General features: G+C 43.8%; 3 protein-coding genes across 3 annotated transcripts in view; all 3 read left to right on the top strand.

Annotated features, from left to right (window-relative positions):
- SMG1 (SMG1 nonsense mediated mRNA decay associated PI3K related kinase) overlaps positions 1-4,799 on the top strand; it is a 63,019-nt gene extending 58,220 nt beyond the window's left edge. The window contains exons 57-63 of the mRNA XM_054391142.1: positions 70-249; positions 461-688; positions 1,131-1,342; positions 1,537-1,643; positions 2,341-2,520; positions 2,726-2,832; positions 3,530-4,799. Of these exons, the coding sequence (XP_054247117.1) occupies positions 70-249; positions 461-688; positions 1,131-1,342; positions 1,537-1,643; positions 2,341-2,520; positions 2,726-2,832; positions 3,530-3,607 (1,092 nt within the window). The 3' untranslated portion in view covers positions 3,608-4,799. The remainder of the gene's footprint in view (positions 1-69; positions 250-460; positions 689-1,130; positions 1,343-1,536; positions 1,644-2,340; positions 2,521-2,725; positions 2,833-3,529) is intronic.
- Positions 4,800-9,237: 4,438 nt separating this feature from the next.
- Positions 9,238-15,427, top strand: ARL6IP1 (ADP ribosylation factor like GTPase 6 interacting protein 1). The gene is made up of 6 exons (XM_054391075.1): positions 9,238-9,273; positions 11,331-11,464; positions 12,347-12,466; positions 13,354-13,471; positions 14,104-14,188; positions 14,410-15,427. The coding sequence occupies exons 1-6, from the start codon at positions 9,238-9,240 to the stop codon at positions 14,526-14,528; spliced, it is 612 nt and encodes a 203-aa protein (XP_054247050.1). The 3' UTR covers positions 14,529-15,427.
- Positions 15,428-16,676: 1,249 nt separating this feature from the next.
- Positions 16,677-21,086, top strand: RPS15A (ribosomal protein S15a). Its single transcript, XM_054391121.1, has 5 exons — positions 16,677-16,705; positions 17,850-17,987; positions 18,169-18,248; positions 19,708-19,793; positions 20,955-21,086. Exons 2-5 carry the CDS (start codon positions 17,855-17,857, stop codon positions 21,046-21,048), a joined length of 393 nt encoding a protein of 130 aa, XP_054247096.1. The 5' UTR covers positions 16,677-16,705; positions 17,850-17,854; the 3' UTR covers positions 21,049-21,086.
- The last annotated feature ends 3,819 nt before the right edge of the window (positions 21,087-24,905 follow it).

Here is a 24,905-nt window from a genome sequence, read left to right as displayed (position 1 = left end):
ATGCAGTTTGTATAATAGTTTAATTGGAATGAATCTTCTCACTCTTGTTTTGAATTTTTTTTTTTTTAGGTCACTTTCCTCTGCAGTAATATCATTCATTTTGAAAGTTTACGTACTAGAACAGCAGAAGCCTTAAACCTGGATGCTGCATTATTTGAACTTCTCAAACGCTGTCAACAAATGTGCTCGTTTGCGTCGCAGTTCAACAGCTCAGTCTCTGAACTGGAGCTTCGCCTGCTTCAGAGGGTGGTAAGGAAAGGTCAAAGCAGAGTAGGGAACCTTACAGAATCACTGCAGTCATGAGTTCTCATTCTAAATTAATGCTGTATAGACCTTCTAATGGGCTGTGGATTACCAAGTTTATTCCATCAGCTGCTAAACACTTGGCAGTAGCATCTACAACATAACTGAGTTTTATCTCTGGATACAGATTTTTAAAAAAAGTTTCTATTATTTTTAGGGCACTGGTCTTGAACATCCCATTGGCAGCTCTGAATGGCTTCACTCAGCTCACAAGCAGTTGACCCAGGAAATATCTACACAGAGAACAGTACAAACAGAAAGAGAACAGCAAATAGAAACAGTTTGTGAAACAATCCAGAATCTGGTGGATAATATTAAAACTGTGCTCACAGGTCATAACAGACAACTTGGAGATGTCAAACATCTACTGAAAGCTATGGCAAAGGTATGCCTAAAACTTCATGAAATGTGTTCCTCAAACCCATGTCCATATAGTTAAAGAAAAATAACACTTGGTGCTATTTGTTCTTCAAGTATCTAGAAACAGTGAAATGTGTTCATGCACATGGAGTTCAAAATGTTAGGTTAATTTCATCTCCCAAAGCTTTATTCCTGAAGTTAGGGTAATCAGGCTTTGGTTGAATGAAGCTTCTTCTCTTATTTAGCAGTTGAAACATTTTCTGTGTGTTTACAAACCCTCTACATTGTAATCAGTAAAACTAAAAAATATTTTTCAGATTTATTTCTTGATATGTAACTACTGAAAATGATGATTATTTGTAGTCAAATGACAAACTGAGGGGCTGAAAAGACTCAGAAATGCTCACCTTGATTCTCTTAGCCAAAGTACAGCAAATTGGTGACCTTCTTGCATGTCTTTGTTACAGGATGAAGAAGCGGCTTTGGCAGATGGCGAAGATGTTCCCTATGAGAACAGTGTTAGGCAGTTCTTGGGTGAATATAAATCATGGCAAGATAATATTCAGACAGTTTTGTTTACATTAGTTCAGGTTATGGGTCAAGTTCGCAGTCAGGAACACGCTGAAATGCTGCAGGAGATAACTCCCACTTTGAAAGAACTAAAAACACAGAGCCAAAGGTAAGAGTCACCACCTCTTGGGAGACAGCATTCTGTTACCCGCTTGTGTGTAGCGGAAGCACATCGAGGGGCACCTGCTTGGTGATTGTCTTAGCATGCAGAAAGCTTTTTGCAACATGTGACTTAATTTCTTTTGACTTTTTAGTCAGTCAAGCAGTTGTCCGAGTGCTGATCAGCTCCTTTATGTCTCCTAGTGTCTACAATAATCTAGTGGGGTTTGCATCACCCTTAGTCACCGATACATCAAATGAATGCTCCAGCCCAACGTCAGCTGCTACGTATCAGCCAACCTTTGCTGCAGGTAATGCTTGAAAAAGTGCAGACATTAAAACATCAAGATTTTATCAGAGAGGGGATCATCACTTCTATTAAGTTTTTAAACACAGACAATCTTTATAAGATCATAAAAGCTTGTAAAATCCAAGCCATGCAGCATGCAGTACTGAAATCATCTCTTGATCATAGTCTTTAAGATCTGGATACATTCCACAGAGCCCAGAACACATGGAAGGCATTGTCACTGTCATTTCTGTTGAAATTAGCATTAACATCTATGGTGACCTTCGGAATGAGTTCTGAAATCCTACACAGGCATTCATGCTTGTGAAATTTTCATTACATTAACAGTTAAAAACATGAATGAAGTTTCTTATGAGCACAGATTTCTTTCTAATCAAAGGATTATTCTGCTGTCAATATTTGACCTAAGTGCAGGTTCCTGATTTTGATCAGGAAGAATTGCATTTATAAAACAAAACGATAGAATTAGAGGTGAAGAGAGCCCCTAAAAATCTGCCTAAATACATATATTTCACTGAAACAAAACTTCTTGCTTAGGAAGTGAAAGAAATCAGAAAACAGACTGAGGAGAGAAAAACTGCTGTGGAGTTTGAAATACAAGTTTTATAAATGCATTTGTACTGCAGCACTGATAGCTGCATTGGATACACATTCAATTGTATTTGTTCTTGCATCTTTAATGTATTATTTCTTTACAGCTGTACGGAGCAATACAGGGCAGAAAACTCAGCCAGAGGTGATGTCTCAGAATGCAAGAAAGCTAATTCAGAAAAATCTTGCCACATCAGCAGATACTCCTCCAAGCACAGTCCCAGGAACTGGCAAAAGTGTTGCCTGTAGTCCCAAAAAGACAGCCAGGGACCCTAAGACAGGAAAAGGTAAATACAGGTCTGATATACCAACAAACCCAAAAAACCCAAACCAAAAAGATTGCAAACAAACAAAAAACCACAAACCCATCACAGACAACATTAAAAAAAAAAAAAAAACACACACACACCAAAAAAACCCCAAACCCAAACCACCTCAGTGGGCTTCTGTGCAGGAATATAAAACTGAAATTATTTTACTTTGTACTTTTAGCTGTGCAGGAGAGGAATTCATATGCAGTTAGCGTGTGGAAGCGGGTCAAAGCCAAGTTAGAGGGCCGAGATGTGGATCCCAACAGGAGAATGTCTGTTGCTGAACAGGTGAGTTGAAAACGGTAAAGTTCCAGTCTTGGTCCTTGCTTTTATTCTTTGGTAGTGAGCACATTCTGCAGGTATGCTGAAGTATGCCTGAAAGCCTAGTATCTTACTGCGAATGGGGGGTCCCCTTTGAGATGTGATTTCTATCCCAGTGCAAATCAAGGTGTGCTGCCACCTTGCATTGCTGAATTCATTGCTTTTATCACATGCTTTTGGTTTCTGTAGTGCAGATCATTATCAACTCAGGAACTGAATACACCTCTCTGTTCTGTAGCAGTAAGCTAACATTTGTTACACAGCTGTTGCTAGCCAGGGAGAACGAGAGATTTGTACAGCTGTTTAAAGGGCAGAACACAGGTTTCTGTTTACTGGCATAACATAACCATGATCGTGTCTCTGGGAAGCTGAGTGAGGGGACCCAGATGTCCACATCAGTTTGAGAATGTCGTGACTGTTTTCAGGTTAGGGGGTAGGAATGAGCTGATGCATGATCATCTTTGGTTCCTGCAGTACAAATTCCCGTTTCTTATGTGGACTGCACAAAGCTGTGTAAGATCAAGTTTACAGCTGCTGTAGATTTATTTCTTTTGTCCCTGGAATTCTGTATTTGCAGATGACACTTGACAGCAAATGTTAAGATCACTAAAGCTGGATTTTGAAAAGTATTTATTTTTAATTACTTGTTTGACCTTTTTAATAGGTTGACTTTGTGATTAAGGAAGCAACTAATCTAGATAACTTGGCTCAGCTGTATGAAGGTTGGACTGCCTGGGTATGAGTAGGGAGAAAGCAGATCAGTCTGGTTCAGCGAGGTCAGACATCCACCAGAATCAACTCGGCCTCAGGCATCCGTAGCCGCACCACAGTCGGTGGTGATGCATACTGGGGCTTAATCTGAGGAAACCTAGGAAATCTCGGTGCACTGGGAAGTGAATCCTGCAGGATAGCTGCACTCAGGGATACGCTAAACACAATGGTCTGCAACCCCCACGGTCAAGGGTGGAAGCTCACCGCTTGAGCAACACGGTTTGTCTTTCTGCCGCGGAAGAACTGCAAACGTGTCTGGGGGTTAGCTGCAGAAAGAAATCGGGATGCTACAGACCGCAGAGTGATCTGGAACTCAATTCCACCTGACCCTGTGAACAATTCAGGAAACACCGAACCCTGTTCAAAGAAAAACAGCAAAAGTGGGGCCGTGAAGAAATCACAGCAAGGGAAGATTTGATGCATTCAGATTCTTGTTACTCTTGTTGCGTGGCAACAGCGCTGGTCGAGCTGACCGGTGAGTACGAAAAAAGGCTACAAAATGTAAACTTCAGAAATGGACTGAGAGCAAAGAGCTGTACAGCAGATACACGCTGCATTGGAAGAACTTCTGAGATAGAAGAAAAAGCCTCTCTTCTCTTCTCCCTCTCCTCTTTCCTTTCTCTCCTCCCTCCCAGCCGCTCCTTGCACACACCCCTCTTGGCTTATTCTTGTAGGCTAGGCGTACTTCCAATATCCTTTTGATTTCAATCCTTCTGCTTCACAGTTCAGTCAAATTTAACAAATTTTGTTTGGTCAACCAATTTCCCAAAAGCACTGAAAACAAAGAACATCAACGATTCCTTCTGAGTTGGATGGTCAAACACAAAATGTGATTTTTGGTTTTTTTATAAAGTCATTTCTGTGATTCTATTATGTACAGTTTCTCAAAATTGTCACTGTGCATTTAAAAGTAATGAATCCTACAGGCATTTGATTTCATGTGCACTTCCCTCTGCTTGCAGTGTACACTTTTTCTGTAATTCAAACTGTCCCTCCAATCTCATCCTACTGTGATTGCTGTAGTTTCTTTCGTACAACGTAGCTAATCCAATGTAATCTTTACCTTTTTAAAAACCAGGATAGAGTATCTAGTAGAGTTTTACATTGTTGATGACAGATAAAACAATAAAGTGATGTTCTGGTGGAGGTAGAGTGATATGCTTTTTACTTCACTTTCCTAATACTTTTAGTTTACACTTGTAAATTGTAGTGCTTCAGTTCACAGGGGTATGCATATGATCCAAGAAATGAAGGACTCTCCAGTTTTTGTTCATCTAGATCTGTAAAGATTTCTGCAAAGTACTTTTCCTTTGCCCAACAACACTTCTGTAGATGGTTGTTCAATAATGCATCCAGAGTCAACCTTCCACCAGGTTTGTTTATTTTTTTTTAATTCAATTCTGCACTCAAAATGTGATTATGATTAGAAAAGTCTCTCTAAAAATGACATCATCTTGCTTAGATAAATGTCCTGCTCATCTGCTGGTTGTCTTAAAGACTTCTTGCTCCCTTTTTGAAGTAGGACACCTTTAGGAAAAGGCAACTTCCTTTTCTTAGAGCAAATAAACCCTAACACAATTCAGTTACAACTACAGCATCTAGCAGGTGCTGATAGCTACAGCAGAAATGCACACTGGTGTTCCCAACCCAGATGAATTTGCGTAGCTGTGTATGAAAAGTTTCTCTTTTGTAAGCTTGGTGAATTCATTAGGCACAGTTGCTGAAAAATGACAGAAGTAGAAAGCCACGTTATGCCATTTTAGCCACTTCTCAGAGTAAAAATACACTTTAAATACAGCATTTTTATCATCCAAATATAAGTGTTGAAGGATTTGACCCAAGCCCACCACTGGCATAAAATTCATGGACATCAGTGGGTTTGCAGCAGCTCATCTGGGTCGAAGGCTTGGCTACCTGTCAGATAACTTAACACTGGGCATGAGTAAAAGACAAACTTGCATCCTTTTCAGTATTTGCACTATGCTAACTGCTCTGCCTCCTCAGTAGGTCATAGAATTCACTTTGTCCTCTGTTGCCAATTTTCCGTGGAAATGCACTTTGAAGTGTAAGAATTTTCAGCCGACACCACGGCCTTTTTGCATTCTGATTGCCTGTTTAGCTCCGGGGAGGTCTAACAATAGCCATGCAAATGCATTCCACTGCCACTGCTTCCTGAACGCTCTGCCAGGCCGTGGGTTGCAAGGGAGAAGGTGTTTGAATGCTGCGGTGGAGAACATTCACATGCAGAACAAGACACTCGTTGGTCCGGTTTCTTTTTCTCCAGTTAAGGTTATTTTTAAGAAGAATCTGTTTGGAGTACCACAGTAAGAGAGTGTATTATACATGCTGTTTTATTTCTTGGAAGCTGGGGGGAAGGGAGGGGTAATGCACTCACCTGTGGATCATGTATTATACCTCTGCTATCCAGAAATGAAACGCTTGTGTGGAGATGGGTTCTCACTGCATCATTTAATAAAGTTGTTTTTTTTTTAAGAAAAGATAAAATATGTATTCATAATTTCCTTGTAAGCAAAAATTGCTTATGCCTGTGAAAATTGTAGGGGAGAATGAAGTGCCTAATACAGGCACATACAAACCAAATCCCTGTTCAGAGCTTTGGAGTGAGTGGGGCTGTCAGCTTTTGGGTGCTGCTGTATTTCTCTTGATAAATGCTGACATGGCAAATCAGTGCAGTCCCAGTGAAACCCAAAATGCAGATTCTTTGTGTTTGTTTTTCATACTAAAAGCTGCCTTAGTGCTACTATCTTTGAAAAGATAATGCTTTTTCATGGTCTGTTTTTCCTTTGCAACAATTAATTTTGCCTTCAGCAATTAGTCTATTTAAAATAAACAGTAATACATTCTGTGTAATCTTTCAGATATCTGTAAAAGACTCAAGTCGCCCATACAAACTGTACGTAAATCAGAGGGAAGGGGTGGTGAGTTTTCCAAAGAACAAGGAATGAGACTTCCATAAAAGCACTTGTGACAGTTAATCGTAGTGTGAGGTTATCTGGCCTGGGAAAGGACAGTGTTTCACTGCACAAGATGCAGTGTGAGGGGAATTGCAGCAGCCAGCAGCCCCTGTGACACCACATAGCACTGTCCACCCTCTGATAAACTGACTGGATAATATTTATCCTGTTAACTGCTTTGTGATACCTGAATGAAAAAGCATCATACAAAGACATCCCTTCAGAAATACTGCAGGGGGCTGGAGAGGTGAAAGCTCTGCAGTCCCTAATTTGCTTCAATTATTGATTAGTCTGTTTTGTGCCATTCTCTTTTAGCACACTCAAGTGCTTCAAAGGTTTCTTTGCCCCTACCCTTTTTTTTTTTCACTCTTCCAAAAATTAGCAGACACACCCCTTTATGCATAAAAGAATTGGACTAGGAAAACAGTTTGAAATGGCACCTGTCATCCATCCATCTTGTGCTTCAACACAGCACCCAATTAATACATGCTTGTTGTTCATGAGTATGCTGTTAATTTTTTTTCCAAATACAGACAATGCAGAAAACTACTGTTGTATGTACTTAAATGCATGGCTTATTAGAGCAATTTTGCCATCCATCAAACTCATTTTTAATAACATAAGGAAAAAGTTGGAGACGCATTTATGGTATTAGGAATGATGAATGGGTGGAGACTTAGCATGTAAAATTTGTGTCTAAGTGCACAGAGCAATTAAACTGCTCCTTTTAAGGCTGCTTTGAAGTGAGCTTGGGTGTATAATTCTCTGTGTAGAGAATCTCAGAAGAGGGAATCTCAGCATAGGAAGAATGCATCATCTTGCAGTGGGATCTGTGTCATGCGGTAGAGAACAGAATGGCTTTCTGCAGCTCAGGTAGCATATGGGAGCTGAAGAACAGGTTTTCCATGCTGAGCTACTGTGTATTACCATTGTACATTAGGCGCTGATTTTAACAACCAAAGTGATAAATACATCCACGTCTCCATGCACACATGTCTTTTTGCTGGTTTATATTGGGCTTCAAAAGGTCTGGTTGCTCAGTGAGGAAGACCACATCAAAAGTGGGCAAGCGTTGGACTGGGCTGCCCAGGGAGGTGGTTAAGTCACCAACCCTGGATGCGTTTAACAGTCATTTAGATGCAGTGGTTGGGGATGTAGTTTAAGGGCAAACTTTGCAGAGGAGGGTTATTGGTTGGACTTGATGCTCCCAAGGGACTTTTCTAGCCTGAATGTTTCTGTGAAGGTGTGGAGTAACATGGCAGGGCCCCATGCTGTTCTCTGCATTGCAGTGGCCCAGCTGTGGTGTTTCTGAGCAGTGAGGACGTTCTGCAAGGACTGAGTTTCCTTCTGCCCCTCTGACCTGTGGAGAAACGCTTATGGGAACTGCTCCTCTGTGGGCCTCTAGGGTGGGAGGAAAATCTATAAGTGAACTGGGGGGGGAGCTGGCCTTTGAGACTGGCTGGAAGGAAATGAGAGCATTTGGAGCTGATGGCAACACCTGGTAAGTGCTTCTGGTTTTGTGGTGAGAGTCATGCAAATAAAAGGAAAGCAGGAGGTGGCTGATGATATGAAATAGGCAGAGGAGTGGCTTCTGCCAGATGCTGCACATACTAGGAACAGCAATGCAAAATACTTGTGTGTGTGTGTGTGTGTTCATACTTCCTCAAAAGACTGATTGGAATTACTGCTGGCACCACTTCCTTACATAATTAGGTTTTGTTTGAGCTTAGCCACGCTAAAATTATGGATTTTGCGGGTGGACTCCATTTTGTAGTACAAAATGGTACGCAAAACCACTCCTGGCTTTTAGCAACATGTAAATGAGTTTGAAAGTTGTTTGGGAGTTATCTGCTCTTTACATACAACCTTGCAGGTGTGTGAAAAGCACCCTGTAAGAGATCAAACACTTCAGTGCAGCTATGATTTTGCATTCCAGTGTCATCTTTTCCATCAAGCTCGTGATCTGTGTTGGAGAAGTATGGCAGTCCTGGTGCCAGAAGCGATGTTTTCTTTGTCCTTATTTTGGAAACGCTTTGCATCCCAAGGCCTGGGCTTAAGCTCATTAACACGTGTGACTGAAACATTTGGCAAGTTGAGTCAGAAAATATAAATACATCTTAGTGCCTTTCTCCTGTGTCAATACCATGCTGCTACAGCCTCTGCAAGACACAAAGCATGGTGGGGAGGTGCCTTTGCTATCCGCCTCTGTTATCACTCCGGGGAGGGCGGCGTTGCTGCCTCTGGCCAAGCCGCAGGTGCGACACCTCCCTCGGCGCTCGCCCGAGGCTGCCTGGGCTAGGCCTGCCACCCCCTTTCCCCGGGCAGGGCCGGCCCCGGCCCCCACCCGCCTCAACCACCGACCCCGAGACAGCCGCCCCCCAACGCCCGTTCCGACCCCAGTCGCATTGCGACGGAGGGGAGAAGGCGAGGCAGCTACACGCCGATTGGGCGGCTGTTGCTATTCGAATCCCACCAGCCAACCGGCTGCCGCCGTGCCGCGACAGGCGCTCTGGAATTGGCCCATCTGATTTCGAGAGGGCCAGTCAGAGTATCGAGACGAACTGCGGAGGCTATAAAAGGCGGCGGCACGGCGCGGGAGGGGGTGGTGGTGTACGGGCAGCTCAAGATGGCGGAGGGTGACAACAACAGCGTCTACCAGCTGGTGAGGGCGGCGGCGCCGGGCCGAGTGGCCCCTTCTGGGGCTGGCGGCGGGCATGTGCTTTGTTTCCCAGTGGCCGGGGAAAGCTGGCGGCCGGTCGGCTCTACCGGCGCTGCGGGAGGTGGAGGAGCCAGGCCTGGGAGCGGTTGGGGAGGGCCACTTCGGGCCCCGAGCTTGTAAGGCGCGGGCGAATTCCCTCCCTGCGCTCGCGTCTGCTTGCCAAAGGTTTCTGTGCGGTGTTCGGCTCGTTCCTGAGGGCCTGGCGGGGCTGAGTTGGAGGAGGCTGCTCTGTGCTGTCCCTGGGAGCGAGCACGGCTCTTGTGCTGCTCGCAGGAAGGAGCTAACAGCAATGCCTGGCTTTACCTGGTGTGCAAGGCTGGCGGTTCACGTTCATGTCTTTGCGTTTCAACATCCTTTGGCTCCGCTGTCGAGTGTCAGCGATGCAGGAGAGGGTCAGGAGCTGGATGATGAGCTTAGCTTAATTATATATGTTAGGGGGTGGGCTTGAATACTTGGAAACGTAAGCGTAAGGCTATGTCAGTTTATCGCGAATAGTAAACCTCTGCTGTGAGCAACGGAAAATCGCCGTGGAAACATGTGATGGGGGTGCGGAAGGGAAGCCGTGGAGTGCAGCGCCGGTCGGTGCCGTCCCTTGCAGCAGGGAGCTCCAGCCTGGCAGGCACAGAGAAACGCTGAGTAGCGCAGCGGTGGGAGGTTGGAAGTTCTGCAGAAAAAGTGCGCAGAGCGGCGTTGCCGGAGAGGGGTGCAGCGTTCCCGGGGGATGCAGAAGTTGCTTTCTATGGAAACTCGATCAATGAAAAAACAGTTTTGATGGCTGGGCTTTGGAACGAAGATGGTGTTGACATCTGTCCTAATGAGAAAACAGCTTACAGTAATTGTCTCCTAGGTTGATGGAGGCAGGCTGCTCCTAGTAAAATTGTTTTATTCCCATCTGATTCCCATTCAGTTTTCTCTTGCTTGTCATGTTAAATGCAGACAGAGGTAATAGAGCAAAGCAGCTTGGTATAAAATACCTTGTGGAGAAACGCAGCCCTTTTTTTGTTCTCCTGCATGTGACAAGTTTGTGTTTCTAACGTGAGTGAAACATGAAATAACTGGAAGGTTTTCAGCAGCATGTCAGATAGTCTCCTACTTTCCCTCCCCCCCTCATCCCGAGCTGTAGTTTTCACATAGTTTCCAACAGTATCACACAAGAAAACTATTCTTTGCTGTTATAGCTGCACTCAGCTGTGTTTGTTATTCTGATGGTGTCAGGCTTCTCATTTAAATGTAGTAGACAGCTGAGAATGAAATTTGTTCTGCTGTCTCTGTCCAGAATGTGTGCAGGTCTTGCTGACTTTTCACCTCATAGTACTTGGGCAGTGAGTAGTTCTGTTCATGGTTACCTGAATTTTGTAATCTCTGAGATATCTTAGTAAGCTAATGCTGTACTTGATAGGGCCTGCTTGCAGAAAATGTGTGGAGAGGCATGTAGGAATAATACAGGAAGAGGAATTTGAAGGCTGCCTGATCACTGTCTTGGACTACCTGTGGAAAAACTGCAGTCCAAGTGCCATCATTGGGTAGCTTCCCTCTACTGTGGATTCTGATTTTTTTTATCCATTTTCCACATAATATAAAAAAAATGGTGTTGGGCAGCAACTAGAAAGCTTCAGTTTAGTGTGGTGAAGTTGCCATTTTGCAGATGTTGACACTGAAAACTTGAGAGGTTTTAGCTAGAATTAAAAATTGACTTTCTACTAATCTGAGGGAGGGGGGTACCATAAATGGGAGACTGGGAGAAAACACTTTGGCAAAATCTGGGAGGAGGCATCATTTGGTTTAATAACACATGCTGCTACTTTGTTAGGATTTTAATTATTAAAGTGTCATAGTTAAAACGTGAGAACTTAGTACAAAGCTTACGGTGTTATTGGTAGTGTAATTACTCAGGTACTCATCTGGGGTCTTAATTATGACACTTTTTGTAGCTACTCTGAGTGTGCGAATTAATTTGATACTCTGGGTAGTAATAAAAGGGTTTTCTTCTCTTTTTGTAGGCTACAGAAACTTCTAGCTTGGAAGAACAGTTGCAAGGATGGGGAGAAGTGATTCTGCTGACTGATAAAGTCCTTCGCTGGGAGAGACCCTGGTTCCCCCTGGCACTCATGAGTGTGGTTTCTTTTTCCTTTCTGTAAGTAGCTTGTAGAGTGAGCCTAGAACAGCCATTTCATGGCAAATATCAAACCTATTCAGTAAACTAGTAAGACATCTGAAACAAAATCTGACAGGAAGGCTTTTACTCCAGGTGCTGTTTCTGAATGTGTGTGAACTTTGCTGAAAAGAAAAACCTTGAGGACTGAGAATGGGAACTAACAGGAGACATATCCTCCTCAGAGGGGAGGGCAGAGCTTTCTACACAAGCTGTTTGCCAGTAATAGTTGCTGTAGTTTTTTATCCTACTTGGCTGTATGTTCATTGTGGTGTGTTCGTGTTCTACCATCATCCTTTGGATTCTGTTTCTTAGTCAGATCTGGTTATCTCCTGTTTTTTTGTTTTTTCCTAGCAACATCATTATGGAAATCTTGTTTCTGTAGGGCAAACTTCCCAGTCCTGCATATTTATTGCTGTGTTTAGGATGAGATCAGTCACTTTTGCACAGCTTGTTTTTTAACGTTCTCTGCCCTGCCTTTTGAGAAAGGAGGAAAAGGATGCAGGTAACTTTCAGTCAGCAGGCTAGGGGAAATGTTGCCAGTCTCTGGGTTGGACATGCAGAACTGGCTGGCTGAAGGCACTTGTACCTGCTTTTATGTAACATGGTAGCAGTCAGGGTGACCCCAGCCTGCCTAGGGTAGTTACAAAAATATGTGTTCAACCACATGAGACAGGAATAATCACTCTTCTGCCTGGCAGGAGTTGTATAGGAGCTGGAGAACAATGAAAATGGAATGAAAATGAAAAGTAACTTTTACAAGAAGTAACTGCATGCACTGCACACTGTTACAAAAGCTGTGTTGAATTATGTTCTGAGATGGTACTTCATCCAGAAGTCACTTCTGTTATTTTCTTTCTGCAGGATGATTTACTACTTGGACCCAAGTGTTCTTTCAGGTGTCTCCTGTTTCGTAATGTTCCTCTGCTTGGCTGATTATCTTGTTCCTGCTCTTGCACCTAGAATATTTGGCTCCAATAAATGGTGAGGAAAGCTTGAATTGAAACAGTTTCCTGAGTGTAAATAACTGAACTTTATCAGAATGGATATCTGACTTGCAAATATCAAACAGGAACTTTGTAGAGTCATTGTAGTAAGAAATCAGCAACTTCTATGATACATGAATCAAGGGCGCTAGTAAGATGTCCTTCATTCTTTTTATGAAAGATAGCTACTACAACATACCTGTATGTTCTTTCTCTTCTAGAAAAACGAGATTCTTGAAGGCATCAGCACATTATTTGCCCTCCATTAAAGATGCTAGTTAATTCTGCTATAAACTAGTTTTTAGTAATTAAAGGATGATAGATATTTAGAACTAAAATGGTGAAGAAGGGTGTTAGATTACATACTTGGTAGGAGTTGCAGTAGTAAATAGGAAGAAGGAAAAGAGTAATGCAGAGAGTGGTCAAGAGTGATTGCAAACAGATTGGGAAAAAGGCAAGGCTTGTCTAAGGAGAGAAACTTATTTCAACTGCATTTTGAGTTAAAAGTAAATTTTAGTGTATCTGCTTTAAGATGACCAGTGGATAAATGTCTGTGTCTAATAATGAAGCAGCATAAAAGCCAAAGTAATAGACACTGGTATTAGGTGAGTATTACTTGTGTGTATCACACTGGTATCAGATGAAGTGAGCAGTTGGCCAGTTTGGATATGGTTCTCTTGGGGGTCAACTGGAGGGAGGTCAGTGTATAAAAAAATTACATGGGCAGCTGCAATGCAGTGCATGCCAAAGACAAGGTATAAAACTAACTGAAGCAAATGCCAGGATAAGTACTAGATAAAATTTCACTGCTGGAAAAATGCTGTAGGAGATTTCTTAAATTTCAGGTGAAGTCTTGAATTCTCACTCCTGGCTTCTTTCCTCTAGGACTACAGAACAGCAGCAAAGATTTCATGAGATCTGCGGCAATCTGGTCAAGTCTCGTCGCCGAATTGTGGGCTGGTGGAAACGTCTCTTCACGCTTAAGGAAGAGAAGCCTAAAATGGTAACAAGCTCTAGGAGTTCATCTCTATTGCTGTAGAGATTTCATGTGTTTTGTTTGGTATTGAGTATTTTAGCAAGGCACGTGTCTGAATAAAATGATAATTCAAATCAGAACCAGCAGTTCTGCCTGTGACTCAGTGCCAGTCACTCATCTTATTCAAACCTGGAGTGGCAAGATACCTGACTTCAGACTTGCACACTGTGCACTTAGGAGCATTTCCTTGATGTGAAGATAAAGCTAAACTGGGTTTCTTGGCACAGGTCAGGTTTTGGAAACAGCTTGTTTCCAGCAAACACAGTCTGAGAAACTAAATCTTAGCTTAGGTACATCAGCTGCTGAGCTCCCTGTGCTGAAAACAACTTCAGGTACTGTGTGAGGCTGAAGCTGTATCAGTGGGGATGATGTAGTGTGACAGGAAAGGATATCTGGACAGAAAAGCATCTTGTGAAACTAATGGTCTGAAAATAAATGAGAACATACAAGTGTAGGCTGTCATCTCAAGCCTTTGCACATGGGCTTGTTGTGGAAGAGCCAGCAAATTTCCAGTTTTAAATGTTGGTGTGTGTTGCAGGATATTGAAGGGAGAGATCTCCCAACAGGTCTGTGATAACTATGCCCTTTTCATTTTTTAGTACTTCATGACCATGTTGTTTTCTCTTGCTGTGGTTGCCTGGATTGGACAGCAAGTCCACAATCTCTTTCTGACCTATCTTATTGGTAAGTGTGCAGCATGCAAAAGTAGTAGCTTTTCTGTTAGCTGCTTGAAATCATATAATGCTGGTAGAAGGAATTATTGATTGTATGGGTGTGGTGACATTGTTGCAGGATTATTTTCATGTTTTCAGTCAGTTACTGGGATTTAAGAGCAGTATGGAATTGCAAGAAGCTTGTTGAAGGAATATTAAGTAATTCCTCCTGTTTACTTTTTTTCTCTCTAGTAAGTTTCTTGTTGCTGTTTCCTGGACTAAATCAGCATGGGATCATTACAAAGTATGTTGGAATGGCCAAAAGGGAGATAAACAAACTTCTTAAGCACAAGGAAAAGAAAAATGAATGAAGACTGAAGTGCTGTTCACTCTTGTGAAAGGTTTCCTTGGGAACAGTTTTAAGAATTAATGTATAATTAAGACAATAGAAGTTGTATTGCTCACTGGCTTTTTTTTTTCTTTTGATTGGCTCTCTGATGAAGTGAAAATGCCACTAGCAACTGCTGTGGATTTGTCTCTCACTGTGCTGTCTAGGGTTCTGCAGCCTGCAGCTGCTCTTATGTGGAAGATCCTGACCTTTGATGTACAGAGCTTAACTAAGAGGCCGTGTGAATAAATACCCCAACTCAAAACCATCAGCATGGTAATGGCTGATAACAGTACCTGAGATAGTTCCACTGATGATTAGTTTGTGGCTACAGCAAGTATAAAAAGTTCTGAAAGCTTACACTTCTTGGAAGCTTGTTACTACTGATGCTTGTGGAGGGAGGACAATTAACTGAATAGGAATGATCACAGCTGGGGTTGCATACCCAAAATCAGGGCAGTTGATGATCCCTTTGTCTCACTGATTCTGTTTGCTTTTTTTGGCTGCATATACCTGATTATCTGTGAATAGGGGTCTGGAATATATAAATCTGTAGTTCAGTTATTTAGCTGTAGTGTAAACTTCATTGCACTGAGACTGTAGAAAAAGAGTTAAGGTGTGTGTTACCTTAACAGCTGATTGTCCTGAAAACTGCTGTTGTCATGGAGCCATGTAGCACCTTTGGTTGTATGAATGTTGTGTCTGTATACAGAATCACTTTGATGATGCTAGGTTTGTCTCTGTAAATAAGCCTGTCTGTATTGGTTGTGCTTTTTTTACTATGATCTCTCCTTCCTTTTTTTAAAACTGACCTTTTTTTTCTTTAGAAAGCTAAAACCTGTGTTAATGCATTTTGAAAGTTTACTGTTTTAAAATAAACTCTCTTCAGTGTCTGTTGTAACTGTTGAATAGGTAAATACAGAGTAAAAACACTTCTGTAAGACTTGCTCTTTGTGGATGTACAGAAAATGGTGTAAATGAGTCTCTCATTCAAGGACAGGTGCTGGGAAGGGTGGTGTTAGTGCTGTGTGGTGATCGAGGCACAGTGTCCTTGCAGAAAAACACTTCTGGTTTGAGGCAGCTTGCTGTGAACAGTAAAACTTCTGTTCAGCCATGGCAGTACCCTGGCAGGTCCTGCGGCAGAGGAGAAAGGCAGTGATGTCACCTGCAGCTGATTAACACTGACAAAAGTGATGTGTTGTGGGCAAATCAGACCCCAACCTTCGCAGTAGATCTGAACTGTTGGGAGGTGCTGCAGTGTGACCTTGAAGCTGTGATTTGGAAGTGCTCTGCACTGGCTGTCACTGGTAGAAATGCTGGACATTGGAAGACCAGCAGGGACACTATGCAAGGTCACACAGTTGTCTGTGGGAGAGCTGGTGGCAGTCCCTCTACCACCCTGTCAACGCTCTTTTAGGGTGCTGTACGTTTATTAGAGTTCTGAGAGCTGTGTTCCTCGGTGAAGTTAAGCAGGAACGTGTCTCCTTGGTGCAGCTTTGATCACTCCAGACCTTCAGCTTTCTCCTTGATAGGGCTGGTGTGGCTGCACTCTTCTCCAACATGCATGGCCACATTCAAACTTCTGGGGAAATGTTTGGGGAATTCCTCTGTTGTGTTCTGTCCTGTGAAGAAAAAATTTAAAACAGGAGAGACACACCCCTCCCGCCCCATCCCCCAAAATACAGAACTAAGGAACGGTGCCAGTGAGGTCCTTTTGTTCTTGGGGGTGGGTTGGCTTTCTGGTTGCGGTTTTTTTCTCCCGGAGGGTCCTGCTCTCTGCGGTTAGCCGTGGGTGGGTAGGTCGGTGCGTAGCCTGCAGTGGCCTTTGAAAGCCGCGCAGACGTGTACGCCGCAGTACGGATCCCGCAGGCCTCAGGGAGCGCATGCCTCCCGGCTACGCGCTTTTTGTCCCTCCCGCCCTGCGGTGTCCCGACTCGCTGCGAAGCGTGCTGGTTGCTATAGAAACCCGGCAGCAGCGTCGCTCCGGAAGTGCGAGTCCGGCTCTCGACCAATGAGAATGACAGACCTGGCCCGAGTCTCCTGCGGACGTAAAGTCTCGCGAGATCTCGGGGGGCAACTTGCAGCGCCTCACGCTCATGGCCCTCCCATAATCCCGCGCGGGCGCCCGGCCTCTTCCTTTTCCGCCATCTTGCTGCACCGGTGAGTAGGGAGTGTTACTGTGTCCCGGTTGCTATCCGCCGCTTCCCGGTCCCATCCGAGCCCTGCGGCCATCTCTGTTAGCCTTTCCGGGGCTATGAGGATGCGTCTGACCGGACCGGCCAATTTTTAGCTGCCAGCGTCTCCCCTAGCACTCTTTAGAGCCTCTGGAGTGGAGGGTGGGGGGAAACCCTCCTGCCTGTGTCTCTGCTTTTTGCAAACATGCGGGGCGGGAGTCGAGGGCGGAGGCTAACGTGGCAGCCAGGCCCGGGCCAGTGCTGTGGGAAGCCGGGCTGGGCAGGACTCGGGGGAACCGGGCCGCGCAGTGTGCAGACTTAAGTAAGTGAGGATCGTGCAGCGAGGTCTGGGAGGAGGTAGCGGACGGCTTGGGGAGCGGACGGTGGGCAGGGTTCTGGGAGAAGGGCGGCCCTCGGGACTAGGGGTCTGGCTGCAGTCGCCGTGGGGATAGGAATTAGCTAGCCTGCTCATCTGGGGGCCCTTGACTGAGTGGTAAAAGCCCTCGTGTGCTACAGGACCTGACCGTTTTGGGAGTAACTCTGCGGCCCAGGGCAGGAGCACCTTCCTGGCTGGTGCTGGCAGCGCACAGGCTCTTAATAAGTGGGGTGACTACCATGTCATGTCTTGCGGTAATCCAGTTGCTCTTGTTTTGCTACGGGAATGAAGAGATAATGCGCAGTTTCCTTTCCAGAGTGCTGTGCTGTGCTTGTATCCTGCAGGTTTTTTGTGGATAAGCAAGTGCAGCTGCAGTCATGCCATGTAATGCTTAGTTTTTGAACAGTGTTAGTACTATATGATTGGGTTTTAAAAGCCAAAACGGTGCACCTGAGAAGGGTGCTGTACTGATGGAATGCTGTCTAGATGGTGCCTTTTAAGTCTTCATGTGTGCATGTTGATAAAGTCAAGTTTGATGAAGTGTATCAGGTTTCCAAACTTGTCATGATAGTTGGCAATCCTCTTGAGTATAGCTGAGTATGTGATTTGATCTCCTAATTAGCCTAAAGATGGTTTTTAAGGTTTAATGTAGATTTCTGTCAGTCTTGGATCTTAGAGATCTAAAACAAACCCTAAAAAAAACGGTGCTGAAAGGCTGCTGTGCATAACTTATTCCTTCTCATCTTGCCCACAGGCACCATGGTGCGCATGAACGTTCTGGCCGATGCTCTCAAGAGCATCAACAATGCAGAGAAACGTGGGAAACGCCAGGTCCTCATCAGGCCCTGCTCCAAGGTCATCGTCCGCTTCTTAACCGTCATGATGAAGCACGGTGAGTCTCCAGTGTGCAGTGCTGACCTGTTCCTCGTTCCTGACTTCTGTGGATGCTCCTCTGTTCAAGTGCTCTTTGACTAAGCCAGGATGATTTGCCTTGCGTTGTGCAACACAGTTCAGTTTTATTAATGTAGTGAAGTATTACGTATTTAATTTGTCTGTTTGCTCATCTTCTGTAGGTTACATTGGTGAATTTGAGATAATTGATGATCACAGAGCTGGGAAGATTGTTGTCAATCTCACAGGCAGACTCAACAAGGTAGGATTTGTCTTCCTGAATTCACTTCTCTAGGGAGGTGTTTAGATGAGAGGGTTTTTTTTTTTAATGTTTGTCTACTCTGGTTCTGAAAGAATGAGTTGTTAAGAAGGTGGTATGTGTTGAATCCATGTAATATGGGTGTTATCAGTGCTTAGCAAATGATTTCTCTAATCATAATGGTATGAATGGTTAATTACATTTGTTTTAAACTCTGAATATGGAAGGTGTTTTCAGGGAGGTCTGCAAGTACACTGTGCTTCTTTCTCTTTAAAGGCTTCCTGGCTACTCAGTGGTTTCTCAGGTCCTTTGATGTTTAAGCTATCTAGAAGACTTGCTTTAAGAGACAGGAACTGAGTTGCATCCCAGTTGGTGTTTAATATAGGTGTACATGTTGAGAATACAAGCCTTTCTGCTGGCACTAGATGGGCTTGGCTTGCAGCTAAGGGAAAGTTGAATGTCAGGTTAATTAGTGCTTTTAAGGTACCTCTGCTATTTGAAGTGTTCATGGGTGTTTGAGAAATATTTGAAATGCTTTTGTTACAGAATGGTCAATTGTCTAGTTGTGTGATGACATCCTCTGCATAGTTGTTTCCAGTTAAGCTTCTGTTGTAAAGAAATTAAAAAAGAAAAGAAAAACTTGGTTAAAATAAGTTAGGGGCTGTCTCTGTAGTGAACAAATATTGCAGCTGAAAATGGCTTGGGTTATAGTAGGAGGAGAATTCTGACACTACCCAAATAACTGGTGTGAAGTGTCTGATAAAAATCATGTATACCAGGTTTGAGCATAGTGTTCCTTGAACTCTTGTGGGATGCTCTGGTAACAGACCTGCCAGGTTGCAGCTGGATGTAGTGTTTCTCTCAGTAGCTGCAATAAGGGAACAGTTACTTGGTTCAGAGAAATGGCCATCAGTGCAGGACAGTGTGCTTCTGTTTTGCTCTTGGATATTTATGAAGATAACTGGAACCAGTGAGGTAACTGGAGGTGCTTGGTGGTAGTGGTCAGTAATAGGATTAACTTGAAAACTTCACTAATCCATGTTAATTTCTTCCTGTTTAAAATGTACAATTACTTTTCTGCTGATTATGATGATAAGTAGAATATCCCAAAGTAATTGGTGGATTTTTGATGATACAGGATGCTTGTCTTTACTGGTTTGTCGTATGCTGTTGTGCTCTTCCAGGTGTAGCCATTTGTTAGTTTAACTTAGGCAACAGTGCAAGTCCCTCTGTTTAAGGAAGGAGGAGGAGGAAGAGGCAAGGAAGCAACACCTGAATAAGTGTGTGAGGGTCTCAGCTGAGAGGAGGCACTCTTCCATATTGTGGGTAGCAGAGTGAGCTTCTTGACACTCCAGTCTTTTGCTGCCAAGTATATTTTAATTGCAGTTGTTAAATTCTATCATCCAGTGAACTGGAATGGCAAATGTGCAAATCCAGTTTGTAATTGGATTTTGTTTTATAGTGTGGTGTGATCAGTCCCAGATTTGATGTTCAGCTGAAGGATTTGGAAAAGTGGCAGAACAACCTGCTGCCTTCACGTCAGTTTGGGTGAGTATGGAGCAGTGGTACATCTGTCCTGTGTAAAACTGCAGGGTTGTGCTTTATGCTTTCCTGCTGGCTTGGCCCTTTCTTTCTGATCAGTCTGGAGGTAGGCACCAATCTAAAAAGTCCATTTTCAATGTAGAGTTTTAAAGGGCCACTGCTAAGCAAGTACTTATTTTTGCCTGGCTTTGGTCAATTCTCATTTTCAGTATTTCTGCAGTTTACCAGGAAAAGTAGAACTTCTCTTACTGGTTTTAACTCCCTGTTAGTGGCCATTTATAGACGGGAGAGCAATCGTGTAAATTTAAGCTTTGTGATGGTGTATAAATTGACTAGATATTAAGTGATGAGATGCTTGGAACCTCTTATTAAACAGACCTCCACAACACAGAAATCTGGCCACTATGCAGTATATTTTTCCTTCCCAAAATTCACTGTCTGGAGTAATAGATCTCAGTGCACCAGGATGACAGAGCTAGAAGAGTCTTCAGGGGCTCAGCCAGCCTGTCCTGTCAAATGCAGATTAACCATTCCTTGTCATTTCTGTTGTAAAGCCCCAGTAATAACCTGCTTTAGCTGAACCTCTACAGCTTACTAGTGTGTCCTGTCATACCTTTAAAAGTATTTTAAAAAGAGTGGTGGCACAAGAGGTGGAGCAGTGTGGATGAAGGTGCTGATAAACCACATTTTGGCAGTAGCAAATGACTGAGGCTGCTTCAGTTGTCAGCCCAAATCCAGATCCTCATCTCCATCACTGCACAGTGTTCAAAACACTGAGAGACAAAGCACTTGGAGCTGAGGAGCTGTCTGGCACCATGGCAACTCTACCTGCTCTGAAGAAAAATGTCTGCTTAAAATAGAAGCAGACTTTGTCTAGGAACTATGAAGCTGCTGTTGCCACATCAGCTGAGCTGACTTTACACTGGGAACATGCAAGGAAACTTCTTGCTGAGACTTAAATATTTGGAGAACAGGCTGTGAACATCCTTTGTGTGCTGCAGAGTTGTACTTGTGCTAAGTTTCTTTCATTGTCTGGTAACCCCATGTCAATTTGCTAGGCCCCATTCCTTCGGAAAGAGATCTTGGGTGTTATGAATGAAGTTAGTGCTGTCAGCTCTGCAGGAGACTGGAACAAACAATAAACTGAAGATTTGTCTCTCTTAACAGGTACATTGTACTGACAACCTCAGCTGGCATCATGGACCACGAGGAGGCTAGGCGAAAACACACAGGAGGCAAAATCCTGGGATTCTTTTTCTAAACCTTGTAAAAAAAAGAGGATACTTAATAAATTGTTCAAATGGACTTTGGTGTTTCCAGTTGGTATTTCAATGGCTTCCAACACTACCTGTGGCAGTGCTTGTAACAGCTTAAGCTCCCAACTTCAAGCGTTCGGGCTTCACGTTGTCTCTGATCACAGCTCTTACTGCTGTTAATTATAAGACATACTCAGTATTTACCACTTGAGTGGCAATCACACATTATTGCACAGCAGTCTTAGCAGGAGAACTCCAGTGTTAAACTGCATGCTTGGCTATGGTGGAGGGTGATCACCTCTTGGGTGTTAGAGACTTGTGTCTCTCTAGTTCCATCTATGTGACTCTGTAGTTGTACCTTTTGGTTAAATGACAGACGATGCCTTGCCAGAAGGGATTTCCTGTTTATGGTGTAAAGTGTTCGTAGATGTGGGATTGTGGAATAATTAAGATGATTGAAACTTGATCGGAGATCGCAGGCATGTTCTACATCTTGCAGTGTAAGGAGTAGTTTGGGGAGGTGAATTTTTCTTCAAATTTCTACTCTGAAAGTCCTTTGAAAAATCAGAGTTTTGGATAAAGAGGTTCCTGTGCAACACAGTTTTGCATGTTGCCATGAAAACAGAGCTTGGGGATTTCTTCAGGTCTTGGAGTGAGGAAATAAGGATATCTGAACTTGCAGGTAGTGAATATTTAGTGTGTTGGTCTTTGTTTCAGGCACAACATCATTGTGTACTTGATAAAAAAAGCTTATTTCAAGGCAGTACACAGAGTAGGTGACTTCTGAGCTGGATAGCTACCTGCAGATGGTAGAGAATGAGAAGCAAGCTTCTGCACTCGTGTGTGTTGTCAGCAGTTGCAAATCCAGTGCCTTGTTTCCCTCTGGAGTCTCTTGGGAAGGAGCCTATTGAAGTGCAGCTGGCTTGCTTCAACATACTTTAAAGCAGCTGTTGAATTTGTGGTTCTTCTGATACAAAGAGCTGGAAACAAGTTATCCTTGGTGTCCTGATGCTTGGTATGTAGTATGGTGTCTTGAAGGTGATAACTGACCATTAAGTTTTCCAGAGAGTTTTGTAGACAGGCAGCATGGTCTTGGCTACCATGACACTGAGGAGCAAGAAGAGAGCTCTGAAAGCATCCTTACAGTAAATGTGGTGGTGTGCACTAGCATCCAACAACACACTGGCAGCTGAATTGAGAAGAGCAGGGCAATAACACAAGAGGCTGTCTTGCCTGTTGTCTCAGGTCACAACCTGTGAATTGTAGGTAGCATCAAAATGTGATCAGTATGCTTCTCAGTTTGAAACAGATTCGTTCAGATAAAGATCTGGAAGCTGCATTACAAAGAGTAGTTATGAAGTCAAAAGAAGTCTGTATTGACCCCTGCTTATTGTCAGATCAAGCTAGTTTGTTACAGGGTTTTTTCTATCCTTCATGGAGACAGTTCTGCAGTAATAAGCACTGATATACACATGAGCTTTTGTGTTTCTTGCTCGGAATAACCCTGAAGATCATACCACTCTATGTCCTTCACTATCATAGAGGCTTCTGAAGGAAGAGAATTGCTGTCTCAGTGGATGGAGCAGTTTGAAATACCCTGGCAGGTCATTTCACAAGCCAGCCTGGTGGCTTTTGTAGAATTACTAAATAGAAATTTGGGTTGCAATGTAAAAAGAATGACTTGGAGGGAGGCCTGCAGCAGCAGGTGAACCTTTTCCATGGTACAGCTAAAGTGTAACCACTCCAGTTTACTACACATGGAATCTGATGCAGCTGGTCTGAGTTCACAAGGCCATCTTGGAGCTTAACATCTCACTGATGAGAGCTTTGCTCCTGGGCAATTGCTGCTGGCTGAGATCCAGGGAACTACTGAAGTGGGACTTGCAAGCTGATATGCAGGGTTTTGACATGGCCAGCAATGGGACTGCTTTAAATGGATTTGCAGAAATTTTTTAAAGTCTGAAAGTGGTAGGGTTTGGTGTTTTGTTTTGTTTTTGTTTTTGTTTTTTTGAACCATAGTGATGTTTTCTGAGCTGAGGGCTGGGAAAGCAGTGTGTGGGTAAATGTTAACGATCACTTTGGGTAATAAAAAGATTAACAGGGAGAGGTGAGGGGGGAAATTGCACCAAGCTGGAAGTGTGGTAGGGGTTGCAACTGGCAATCAAGGCAAAGTGTCAGTTTAGAAAAGGTGTTTGGTACCTGTGGGGCAAAGGGGCGTTAATGATGGAGGAGTCCCCTATGGGAAAGAGGCAGTTGACCTTCACGTGGGGATAACTGGGAGGGTGAGGGTCTGTGCTGCATACCCCTGAATTGCCAAGCTTCACCTCTGATGTTGTCCTGGATATTCTACAGTCTAAATGTTGAACGAGTGTGGAAGTGATTGTGTCACCTCCAGACCCTTCGAGGTGTAGATTCTATGAATCTAAAACTTCACTGAGTTGTGACAATCACTAAATCAAAAGTAGTAGGGAAAGGGTTGGTGACCCAGCTGTGGGGTCCAGCCTGGTCTCACTTCTGCTGTCTGAGATGAGTGTTTCCAGGTGCTTACTGCCATGGCTCCTTATGCCCGGTGTTTAAGAACAGGCTGCAACCTGGTGAGAGCACTGCGGTGCACCAAGGCTCACTCAGTACCGCATTGGGAAGCTGTCAACAGATGGCAGCAGCTGGCTGCCAATCGCTGGATTCTGAGAGCAATCTGTGTGAGAGGAGCCACAAGAGGGCTTTGGCATTGCTGCAGGCGTCCCTGCTCCTTCTGCAGAGCTAAATATCCTGATCTCTACTCTGCTCTAGTCCACAAAGACAACTTTTTCTATGTGATGCATTAGAGGTTGATTGAAGGTCTGGGAGGTGAGAATCAGTATGGCTCTTCAAATATGCCAGTGGGGTAAAAAGCCAGATGCATGGAAGTGGCTTTGAGAGAAATACACTTTCTGCTCCTTGTCCTTTTGTTTGTTTTCTGCCACAGGTAATTCAGTCAGCTCTGCCCCCCCTGAAAGTTACTTGCACCAGAAATTCAAAGTAGTTAAACCTTGGTCTCTGGGGTCTGAACAGCCCTTATCTTGGTGATGCTTGCATGCCTGCTGCAGCCTAGATGAAAGTCAGCAATGACAGACAAGGATGTGTGTGGTGGAGCCACAGAAAACAGGGACAGAAAATGGGTTGAAGTGGTGAGCGAGGCGTTAGACCTTGCCCCAGCAGGTTTGGCACTGGGTAGTTATTTGACAGCAGTGAAAGAATGAGAAGTCCCTCATGGCTGAGGTGGGGTCTCTGGCTGCAGGGTGCAGGAGTGGGGAGTGTGCTAAGGGACATGTCAGGATGTGCAGATGGGGCTGATGGTAGAGGATGGGAGACATCATGGATTTTGAAAGCAGCTGGCACTGACACAGGTGTTATTTAAGAGTTTCTCATTGAAATGATGAACCCTCAAATGAGAAGGTTTTGGTGTGTCTCATCTAATGCTATTCATCTAATTTGGATTTAAGACAAGACTTGCATTGTCTTGCTGCCAGTTAATGTAACTATCAGGCTCTCAGTAAATACCTGGATGGTTTGAACCCCAGTTTGGTTCAGAGGATTAATCTAGCAGAGCCAAGGAGTTTCAGAAGCTGGTTGCCTTCATTCTCACTCATGCCCAAGTACTGCCAGTTTGCTCCTGTAGAGTAAGAAGGAATTAGCTATTTTTCTTCTAATTCTCCTCCTGTTCACCATATCCTTGCTCTGGTACACTGTATTTTCAAGTAGATTAATTTGGGTTTGGTTACAAATATTCTTATAAAGAGAGAAGTGCTGATGTGACAAGCGACAAGAATAAACATAATTGCTTGATAAACAAAGGTGCACCTTTTGCTGGGGAAAGAAAAAG

This window comes from Indicator indicator, chromosome 22 (assembly GCF_027791375.1).
Source record: "Indicator indicator isolate 239-I01 chromosome 22, UM_Iind_1.1, whole genome shotgun sequence".
Taxonomy (NCBI): Eukaryota; Metazoa; Chordata; class Aves; order Piciformes; family Indicatoridae; genus Indicator; species Indicator indicator.
Note: the sequence above shows the minus strand (reverse complement) of the source record. Positions and strands in the feature narration are given on the sequence as shown.

What these genes read in the sequence shown, in the direction of transcription:
- ARL6IP1 (XM_054391075.1), top strand. Translation starts at nt 9,238, where the DNA reads ATGGCGGAGGGTGACAACAACAGCGTCTACCAGCTG. An exon ending in ACAACAGCGTCTACCAGCTG is followed by an intron (nt 9,274 to 11,330) that starts GTGAGGGCGGCG and finishes CTCTTTTTGTAG; the next exon opens with GCTACAGAAACTTCTAGCTT. An exon ending in AGGAAGAGAAGCCTAAAATG is followed by an intron (nt 13,472 to 14,103) that starts GTAACAAGCTCT and finishes TTCATTTTTTAG; the next exon opens with TACTTCATGACCATGTTGTT.
- RPS15A (XM_054391121.1), top strand. Translation starts at nt 17,855, where the DNA reads ATGGTGCGCATGAACGTTCTGGCCGATGCTCTCAAGAGCATCAACAAT. An exon ending in AACCGTCATGATGAAGCACG is followed by an intron (nt 17,988 to 18,168) that starts GTGAGTCTCCAG and finishes CATCTTCTGTAG; the next exon opens with GTTACATTGGTGAATTTGAG. An exon ending in TCACAGGCAGACTCAACAAG is followed by an intron (nt 18,249 to 19,707) that starts GTAGGATTTGTC and finishes TTTGTTTTATAG; the next exon opens with TGTGGTGTGATCAGTCCCAG.